At 34.2% G+C, this 11,262-nt stretch overlaps 1 protein-coding gene across 1 annotated transcript; it reads right to left on the minus strand.

Moving 5' to 3' along the window:
- Window positions 1-241: 241 nt before the first annotated feature.
- Window positions 242-2,486, minus strand: LOC145138057 (histone-lysine N-methyltransferase ATXR3-like protein). The gene is made up of 5 exons (XM_079072207.1): window positions 1,653-2,486; window positions 1,336-1,533; window positions 962-1,244; window positions 679-841; window positions 242-593 (listed from the first exon to the last, which is right to left on the minus strand). The coding sequence occupies exons 1-5, from the start codon at window positions 2,365-2,367 to the stop codon at window positions 357-359; spliced, it is 1,596 nt and encodes a 531-aa protein (XP_078928333.1). The 5' UTR covers window positions 2,368-2,486; the 3' UTR covers window positions 242-356.
- Window positions 2,487-11,262: the final 8,776 nt, after the last annotated feature.

Raw genomic sequence — 11,262 nt, forward strand, 5'->3', positions numbered from 1 at the left:
TATAGGGACTGGATATGTAAATCAAGGGACCAAACTTGGACAAAGTATCACAAATTTACTATTCCTTTCTTCCACAACTTTAATATATATATAATAATTCATGTAGGGAGAAGGAATTTTCAAACCGTCCATCTTTTCCTTGCGCATGATAATACTATCAGGTAATCGATTGCACTTGTTTAAGAAAAAGGAGACTTTTTCTTTCGAGACAAACTCAAATACCATAAAAGAAAAAGAAAAGTTGAACACAAATAGGGTTCATCTCATGTAACATCTAGAAAAACTTACAACATAATTATCATGGACACACTCTACCCAAAAACAATTCTTTAAGAAAAAAACACAAACACAAGAGCTCATTGATCATCATCTTCTTCTTCTTCGTCTTCATTGTCAGGAACAGGAACTATACTTTTTGGTTGTTGGGCCCGCTTCATTGCTTCTATTTTTTTCTTTCCACTTTGCACCCGTCTTCTGAATTTCCCCTCAGCTTCCGATTCCACCTTTTTCATTACCTTATCGAACCCTGGAATTGTTACCTCCAAAAACTCACACATCAGCTCCGTGAATTGCTGGTATGAGTCAACTAACTCCTGCAATTGCCAAACAAAAACACCCAAGTAACAAATTGTTACTGTTACTGATACTGATTCTGTTGTGCAAATGCAATTGCCATACCTCGACATCTTCATTCCATTCCTCAATGTAAGGAGGCCAGGTTCTAAATATACCAAGAGGTTCGCGATACCATTCACCACCATATGTTATCTGATCCATCGCTTGTTCTACACTTAAAACTTCCCATGGCCTCAACCCTGGAATTGCTTTTTGCAGCTGTTTCCTGTAGGAAACCATAATTTGTTAACAGGACAAGACAGGACAAAACAAACAGACAACCTTGTACTACATCTAGATACTGACACGGAAACTGATGTCAATGAGACAAAAACAGTATTATTACCTCATATCTTTGGGAATGTATTTGTTAGGCATATGGTCTTGTTCCAAAATCGATGTGAGTTCGGATCCACTAGCCCAAAGAAACAAAGCATGACTAGGAATTCTCACACCAGGCCAAATCCCATCATTAGCTTCTAAAACAGCCAAATCCCTTTTCTTGCTTTCATATGCTTCATCTTGCAGCTGTTTCCTGCTTTTTTTCTCAAACCCTTTTAGCGGGACCCACGGAGGGATACCCTTTTGTAGTTTGTGAATAAAAGCTGTCGCTGCAGCACCTAATCTCACTGAAATTGAAACAAGCTGTTTATATGCTCAAAGAGCCAACTTTATATCTGCATTTTAAGAAGCAAGATTACAAAGTACACAAATACGAACCTTCCCAAGTGGCAATTGCACGCTCCATACCATAAATCATGCCGATTGGGACCCACTCGTCCATGTCATCACCCCAAATGAAAGTATATTTATCGATGATTCCAGCTCCCCAAGCTGTTTTTAGCTGTATCAACTCACAAGGTCCCCTTGTTCGACCTATTCGATCTTTGTAGAAAAATCCACCAGACCTCATGATAACTAGAACAATCCACAATAGCACATTATCACTTTCAAGTGTAACTATCAGATTCGTATAGCAAATTGGGAAAAGTTTTGATAAAAAGAATTCAGCATTATAAGAAACAAGTGAAACTTACAATCATAATATCTCTTCTCCAGCCTCTTGTACCCAATAGCTTGAGCAACATCAATTGGTCGGCCGGGAGGATACGGCCGTTGCCGGAATCCCCATAACCCGAAGAAGAATTGCTTTGCAAAATCCCAAAACTTGTCATCGGACTCCTTCCTAGTCTTTATAGCTTTCCTTGGCATTGGCCGGCCGTCGGGTCCGATGACATGCGGAATCGACTGCCAATACTTCTTATCCTCACTTCTATATGGTTTCGAATTCTCTTTAAGCTCCATTTCATTAATCTCATCCATAACCTCCTCTGCTCGGGCTAAAAAACGAACAACTGGACTCTCACGAAATTCCTTCAACCATCTCTCGTTCTCTTCAATCTCTTCTTGGGTTGGATTCTCTTTCTTTTCCCAAATTGGGTCTTCGTTTAGAATCCTCTCAACTTCTGGGGTGTGACGGTAATCGGGCCGATTTTCTGACTCCCAGTAGAACTGTTCAAGCAATCTCTTGTAGTATCCTGGTTTGGGTCTTTGGGAATCGGGTTCGGTTTTTTTCTTGAATGGGTTGGAAATAGAGAGAGCGGCAAAGGGTGAAGAGAATGGATCGGATTGAGGTTGGTGTTTGAACGGGTTTATGGAATCTGCAAAAGCGTGAATGTTTATAGATTGTAGAGGGTTTGGTGGCTTCTTGAACCAATTTTCCCCAAAGGGGTTAAAGTTAATTGACGCCATTGAGTAGCGAAAGGAATTCAGTGACAGAAGTGGCGAAAAGGGTAGAAATTTTAAAGCAGATGAAGAAGATAGAAGGCGGAGTGACTAGTGAGTCGTTTGTTTTGGGGGAAATGAAAAGTGAATGGGTCATCCGTGGGTTGCTGTGCTGTCTTCTTGTTCTCATGTTTCGTGGACTATTTTATTTGAGCTCTTTCTGTTTAAGCCCAATAATAAAACCTAACAAATTCAGTCCATTTAAAACTAAATAAACTTGTTTGATTTCTCATTTTGTGGGCTTTTACTCTTGTGAGGCCCAATTTGGCGCCCTTAAGCACATTCTTCGTTATGTTTTGTTGAACCTTTGACATCGGCCTCAAGATTCACACGTATACTTCTACATATCTCATTGTCTATTCAAATGCCGACTAAGGCATTTGTCCGACCATAAGACAATACACTTCAGGCTATCACGTTTTCCTCGATAGTAATCTTTTCTCATGGTCATACAAGGGATAAATGAAATTGTCATATTTGGATGTTTGTTATGCAATCTCCTGTGGGTGCTCCACTCCTTGTTCCCCAAATCTATTATTGTCTACTATGAAAAAGTTAGCATGTTTTACATGTCCTCTAACCCGGTACAATATCAACGTACCAAACATATCAAAATCAACACTCATTTAATCCGTTATCATTGGGCAAGGTTTGAGTCCTTCATCATTCATTTCTTACTATGCAAACATCTTCACTAAAAGTTTTCCATCATCGTTGTAATACCTCAAGTGTCTTGTCAGGTGGAGGTACACCTGAGATGGTGAGGGATTTGGATGCAATGTGAGATTCTTGGATTGACCATCATTATAGTTGTGGGATCATCAGGTTATTGATGAATTGCAAGGAAGTCAAGTACGAATTTAAGGTTGTTGGTACAATCTCCGGATTGGGAGTGGGTGAAATTCACGATCGGTATATTCTGGGTATTTCTTCTGCATGGTTGAGTGGTGTTCCTAGTCAGGAATTAGGGACTGGTACGTCAAATGAATGATCAGCAGTCTTAGGAAATAATTTTTTGGGGTTTTTAATTGATTGGTTCCAGCCTTCGAGAAGTTTCCTGCTTTGAGGGGTTGACGCTGTGATTTGAGGTCTTCTAGTTGGGAAGATTAAGGTAGTTGTTTCAGTTCTCCAGCAGAGCAATTGGGTTTCTTTCATTGGCTGAGGGCAGGGTGTTAAGGTTCATTCTTTCGGAGGGGTAAGTGATTTATGCTAAAATGGGGTTTGAATGGCAAGATTGGAAGGCGGTCATCTGTATGGGATGAATCTTCCGACTTAAACGAAATTTGGGAAGTGCATGTAGGATCGATTAGGACGGCAGAGGAAGTATTAAGGAATGATTTCGAGGACGAAATCTAATTTAAGTGGGGGAGAGTTGTAACACCCTGTTTCGATTCGTTTCTTAATTTGGGACCATGACCAGAAGATCAATTATCAATGAGGTACGCGGGGGGTACTCACCATATGGGCTTTTGGGCCATTTTTTGGGGGTACTCACCCCCCCCCCCGTGGGCATGCTAGGTTGGTACGCGGGGGGTACTCACCATATGGGCTTTTGGGTCATTTTTGGGACTTGGGTCTTTTGGGATTTGGGCCATGAGTTGTTGGGTCAGATGTGGGAAGGGTAAAATAGTCTTTTACCCATTGATATGTTAGAGCATGAATTGGACCTTAGACTATGGGAAATTTCTTTAATTGTTGATTAGGGATAATTTAGATGTGTTCAGTATGAGGAGCCCGGTAGCAGCAACGCGTGTGGTTCAGTTACTCTAGACTGAGGTGAGTTTGCTCACTATACTGTAGGATATTAGGGTTGTATTGGCTTGTTGTTATTGTGACTCTTGATGTATGCATGTATGCTTGTTTGATATATGTATGTGGGGTGAAATAGACTCGTACGGTTGAAAAATACCGATTGAGTTGAAATAGACTCGGGGGTGAAATAGACCCGATACAGCCTTGAGATGACATATGAGTTGGAATAGACTCGGTGGTGAAATAGACCCGATACAACCTTGAGCTTACGTATATGTATGGTATACGGTATTTTGGGGAACTCACTAAGCTTTGTGCTTAAGGTTTCATATTTATGGTTTCAGGTACTTCCGGTTCGAAAGGGAAGGGCCCGACGTGACTTCACAACATCCCCTAGAGTTTATTTTGCATATTATTAATCGTGATTTTTTTACTGTGATGTTTAAATACTATTTTTCCACATCTAATTATTTTGGGAATGGAATGTTATATGAATTAGTGTTATTAAAATGAAATTTTTACTCGAAATTTTTGGGACGTTACAGCATCAAGTGGTTAAGTTCAAGGACCTTTTTGATTATTTACACACACGACAGAACAGTTCAAAGAGACCGAGTCTACTGGTCTGCTAGTAAAATAAATATGTATCTTAAGGGAAAGTTTAAAGGGTAACACCTACCTATCCTATGCATGATTCAACTACTAAATTTTATCTAGGTAGCTTAAAAATGTTTGATCAATTTTCATTCATGTGGAAGATTATTGGAAAATTGGTTTTAACCAATTTATAAAAATGGGGTTTCTTTATTTTTTAACACAAAATTCGAACCCTAAACCATTATCAAAATGAATAAATGGTTCTATGTTTGTGTTCTCCTCCATGATACCTTCGTTTTGGTATATCACACATCCAAAATGGATTTAAGATGAATGAGAAATTAATCCTTTAAATAAAGGTGTTAGAAGAAGTAATAAATAAGTTTAATATGTTTTAGTTCATCGTACATGGGTGGGAGAATGAAAAGAAAGTGGATGTATAAGTACAAAGGCTTCTAAGCTTTGTATGACTTAAACGTGTGTGCTAGAGTGCATCATGTGGTTAAGTTCAAGGACCTTTTTTGCAATATCTCTTTCTTTTTTCGTAAGTGAAAACTACGACATAATTACCATATTAATCATCGATTTTCAGTTACAATGCTTGGGATTAATTGTCATCAATTACACATTAATCCTATATTTATTTTACATGTTTCATGTATAAATAGAGGTTGTGAGTGAATAATTGAAAGACATGACAAATGAAACTCTAGATTTCTTCTTCTGCAATTTCTACTTCGTTTTTTTGTTGCTTCATGATAAAATCTAGGACTAATTTAGGTTCGGGTGATCTCGGAGTATCACTTTAAGCTATTGTATCCTGGAAAACAAAACATTCGGTAGCGGACGAATTTGTTTTAAGGACACTGTGTTAAATACGTGTCTCTACATTTTCTATTTTCTTGTTTGATTTGGTATATTTTTCATAATATTATTCCTATAATATTAAAACAAATTCGTTTGTACAAAACGAACTGGAAAAAATACATTTTTTGGTGTTTTTTACTGCTCAATTTTCAAAGAAAATAAAGAAAAAAAATTCTTTGTTGATTCTTCATCAAAAAATTTCTCAATCATATTTTGAGAAATTGTTTTATAATATACAATTTTGCGTCAGATTTCAGAATGCTGATTTTAGAATTTAGAATCAGATTTTATGCATTAGAAGTTTTTGCTTCGGATTTTATGCAACAAATTTCTGATTTCAGCATCAATTTTTCATCAGATTTACGCATCAGATATCATCAGAGTTTATATCAGAATTTAGTATCAGTTTTCTGATTCTGATTTTCTAGATCATATTTTCTACATCAGATATTACATCAAAAAATACATTAGGTTTTATATCAGACACTGCAATAGTTTATTCATCAAAATTTCCTATTTCAGAAGTTTAGTATCAGATATACATCAGAAATGTGTATCAGTTTTGTATCAGAAATCAGTTTTCTAAGAAAACAACATTCTGAAACCAGTTAAGCATCATATTTGTATCAAACTTGTGTATTAGTTTTCTATCAGAAATCAATTTTACATCTATTTTCCAGAAATTATAACATTAGTTTATGAAATTAGAATTTAAGCATCAGATTTGGCATCATAAATTTCTGCATTAGAATTCAGATTTTCAGATTTGCAGATCCATATTTAAAAATTGTCATTGGCATAGTTTGCTACATATTTGCTTAGGTTTTTGCTGGAAAACAACAACTTTTAGTTATTTTCCTATAAAACAACTTCCGTCACTGCAAAATCAGAAAATTGACAAAAACAACTTGATTTACTAAAAATCAAATTTAATTTTTAAAAAAACATATCTTATTTTCGTATTTTAGATTTCAGAATTTTTAGTTATAGCAATTTTAGTTTCAGAAGTTCAGAAAATTTCGGTTTCAGTCTAGAATTTCAGAATCAAAATTTCAGCCTTTAGAGTTTCAGAAACTGGTTTTCTGATTTGAGAATTGCTGAAATATATTTCTGAAATAGATTATAGATTTTGACAATAGTTTTGGCTATTTTATAATATGTTGAGTTATGTCCGAGCAAGAGGTATAAATATTTTCTGAAAATAGTAATCCTAAACACTTACATTTGGTGTATAAATAATTTCAGAATTGTCACCATTCAGAGTAGATTGATTTCTGAAGTGAACTATATTAATGCTAACTCCATTGAGTGGTGGATTGATACGGGTGCTACCCGTCATGTGTGCTCAAAGAAGAAGTGGTTCAAGAATGTTAAAGTTGTGCATATTTTCTGTTTCTGTCCGTGTTGAGAGGCAGAAAGTTATGTGAAAATTGTGATTCTAGATACTTAAATTTGGTGTTTAATATTTCAGAAATAGTATCACCTAGAAAAGGGCTAATACTTAATGATATGTTGCATGTTCTAGAGATTAAGAAGAACTTAGTCTTTGGATGGTTGTTGAAGAATCATGTAATTTGCTTAGTGTATGAGTCACATAAGTTTGTATTAACCAAAAAGGGTATGTTTATAGGCAAGGGATATGCGGATGGTGGAATGCTTAAATTCCATGTAATGTCTAATATGCCTAATATCAATGACATGAATAATCCATCTGCTTACTTTCTTAAGTCTTCTAATATGTAGCATGCTAGACTTTGACATGTTAATTTTGACACATTAAGGTGGTTAGTCAAATTTGAACACATCCCATACATCCATATAGACTCAAAATATAAATGAAACACTTATGTTGAATCAAAGTTAACACAACAATCATTCAAGTCCATTTCAAGGCCAAGTCCATTGAAAGGACAACTGAACCCTTGGATCAATTCACACAGATGTGTGTACAATGGAATCAAATTCATTTAAATGTGGAAATAAGTACTTTATCACTTTTATTGATGATAGCACTAAATTGTGTTATGTCTATTTACTTAAAAGTAAAGATGAAACGATAGCAAATTTTAAAATGTATAAAAGTGTAGTTGAGACTTAACTCAAAAAGAAAATATACCCTAATAAATAAGAATGATTTTGCCACATGTCCTTCTCTTATTCAATTGGCCACATGTCATTTTGTCATAATTTTGAGATATATTTATTTTCCACTTGTCATTTATTTCAATTTTCATTTCCAATATATCATTAATTTAGTTTCTATAAATTAAACCTACTATAATGACTATTAATTTCAAAATTGAAATTTGAAATTTGAAATTTTAATTTCAAATTCAAATAAATTTACATTTTAAACCTTATTATTTAACATAATGTTATAATTAACCCGTTTAGTATATGAGCCTGACTACTAAACACATAATTTTAATTTAATTATTTTTTGCATGTTTTTTTCTCGTAATTTTCACTTATTTTAGATTTCAAATATAAATAAAATTATCATGTAATCGTTCCTATTTAACATTTTGTTTTAATCAACCCGTATAGTATACGGGTCTCACAACCAGTTAAAGTAATAAAAAGTTATCGTGGAGGTGAATATGTATCAACATTTGAGGATTGTTGCGCAATTCATGGTATTAGACATAATCTGACTACATCTTATTCTCCGCAACAAAATGACATCATAGAAAGAAAAAATCATACCTTAGAGGAAATGATGACTATCATGGTTTTAATTTATAGGTTGTCACCATCAATGTGGGGGGAAGTTATGTTCCCAATTAATCATGGTATTAGACATAATCTGACCACATCTTATTCTGCACAACAAAATGGCATCATAGAAAGGAAAAATCATACCTAAGAGGAAATGATGACTATCATGATCTTAATTTATGGGTTGCCACCATCAATGTGGGGGGAAGTTATGTTCCCAAATAATTACCTTTTGGATACGGCACCCTAAAAAGAAAACGGATATAACACCATAAGAGTTATGGTTGGGTATAAAATCATCTTACAAATACCTTCGAGTGGGGGTGTCTTGCAAAGGTTGTTATACCTAACCCCAAACTTGTAAAGATTGGACCTAATATTGTTGATTTCATATTTATTGATTATGCACAAAAAATAGTGGTTATCGTTTTCTTTTTACACAACTCTAAATATCCTATATTTACAAAGACACAATAACTGAGTCAAGAAACACACCGTTCTTTAAAATTTGTGTTTTTGTGTCTTAATAAAACTAACATAAGTGCTCCCAAAACAATTGTTTATAAAGAATTCTCTCATGAAGAAGAATTGGAGGAATAAATTTAGCCTCAACGGAGTAAAAGGGCACAAGTTTAGAAATCATTTGGAGATGATTCTTACACTTATACGGTTGAAAGAGAGCCTAAAACTGTCAAATAGACAGTCAAATCCTCATAAAGACCTCAATAGAAAAGAGGCAACTAAAATTTAAATGGATTCTATCTCGAAAATCACACATGGGAGCTAGTGGATTTACCTCCAGGATGCAAACAACTAAGATATAAATGGATTTTCAAGAGGAAAATGAAAGCAGATAGATCCACAGAACATGATAACCGGTTTGAACACAATTACATGTGGTTCAATGAAAATATGTACCAATTCCTTGTTTGGAAATTTAGAATCAAATGATATGTCTATACCCGAAGAGCTATTTCTATTAAATCCAATAATATTCATCAAAACAAGATAAATGTTTTAAAGAATATTAAGACATTCAACACGAAGTTGAAAGGACTATGAATGAAAATATGAGTATTATAAATTTAGAAATATGTGATATTTTCTAAGAAGATCATCATGGATTAAGTTGTAAAAAATAATAATGGTTCTATTGTTTGAGCTAGTGATTTTTAGAAAGAATGAAATCATTAGTTTAGTGGATTTCCTAATGAGAAGTAAGAGCTGATGACATATTTGAAAAATATGTTTGGATTACAAACATAAGAATGCATTGATTAATTTCATTTGTACGCTCTTATAATTATATGTGGTTGTAACTTCTTGAAATTTGGAAGTATATCATTCTAATATGAAACTAAAACTTCTAAACACAAATTTAGAAGTATAATATACATGGAACTGCCTAGCAGTTATCTTACCCGACAGGAAGAAACAAAATGTGTAGATTGTAAAGTCTTTATATGACTTAAAGCAAGTTTTGAAATAGTGGTATCAAAATATTGACTATGTCATTCAACATGAATGGATGTGATGAAATAAATCCATTTAAATGTAACTTTAAAGTGCTATTCCAATTTGTGACATACTAAGATCTTTGAGATAGGGTGCCTTGAGAATTTTACGTGTAAATGGTCATAGCAAGAAATTGCATGGAAAAATACGATATTTGCAAGAAGACACATGCATGGTATATTCATAATTACATCTGACCAATGCTATTGTGAAATCACAAATACATGTAGTATATATGCTTATCGTATTATGTTGAGAAAATTATATAAGTTATTCAATAGTGGTAACTATGGTATAGTGATAACCATATTGATAATGGTCAACATTTGTTGGAAAATATAGAATAGTAAATTTAGAAGTTTATCCAAGTTTGGACAACGAACTTAAGGGATCTACAAGTTCTTAGGAGACGTCCCAAATATGAGCTACTATATCCTATATTTGTACATAGTGATGTAAACAATGGTGAGTCTAGATGTATTCGTCAAATACATAACACCATTCAACAACGACTCTCAAGATGAATTATTTTTAATGACTACATAAAGTCAAAATAAGATTATGGATCCGTTAACAAAATGCTTGAAATGAGAGGTCATTACGAGGAATGAGACTAAAACCCATGAATTAATAAGTTATTACGAAGGAAAACCCAACCTAGTTGACTAGAGATCCCAAGATCTAGGTTCAGTTGCATATAACATTTACGAATCATAGTGGGGGTTAACCCCAATCCATTTCTAAAATAAACAGTGATGCGGGTTAAGCTTATAGTTGTTGATGATAAATTGCAAAATCATCACAAATTAGCTTTTAATGATTATTATAGAATCACCTAGATGAGAGATAAGTGGGGTCGCTTCAGATGGAATTGTATGGGCACATTCCTAAGAGCTCTTACATAACCAAACAAGTGTCCATGACCATAACGGACACATTAACTAGGTCAGGGAGAATCATATAAGACACATATTGATTATTTACACACACACGACAGAACAGTTCAAGGAGATCGAGTCTACTGGTCCGCTAATAAAATAAATATGTATCTAAAGGCAAAGTTCAAGGGTAACACCTACCTATCCTATGCATGATTCAACTACTAAATTTTATCTAGGTAGCTTGAAAATGTTTGATCAATTTTCATTTATGTGGAAGATTGTTGGAAATTGGTTTTAACCAATTTATAAAAATGGGGTTTCCCATTTTTAACACAAAATTTGAACCCTAAACCATTATCAAAATGAATTAATGGTTCTATCTTTGTGTTTTCCTCCGTGATACCTTCGTTTTGGTATATCACACATCCAAAATGGATATAAGATGAATGAGAAATTAATCCTTACAGTAAAAGTGTTGGAAAAGTAATAAATTTTTTTAATATGTTTAGTTCATCGTACATAGGTGGGAGAA

The sequence above is a fragment of the Lactuca virosa genome, chromosome 9 (assembly GCF_052849685.1).
Source record: "Lactuca virosa cultivar CGN04683 chromosome 9, Lactuca_virosa_CGN04683_v6, whole genome shotgun sequence".
NCBI classification, from domain to species: Eukaryota; Viridiplantae; Streptophyta; class Magnoliopsida; order Asterales; family Asteraceae; genus Lactuca; species Lactuca virosa.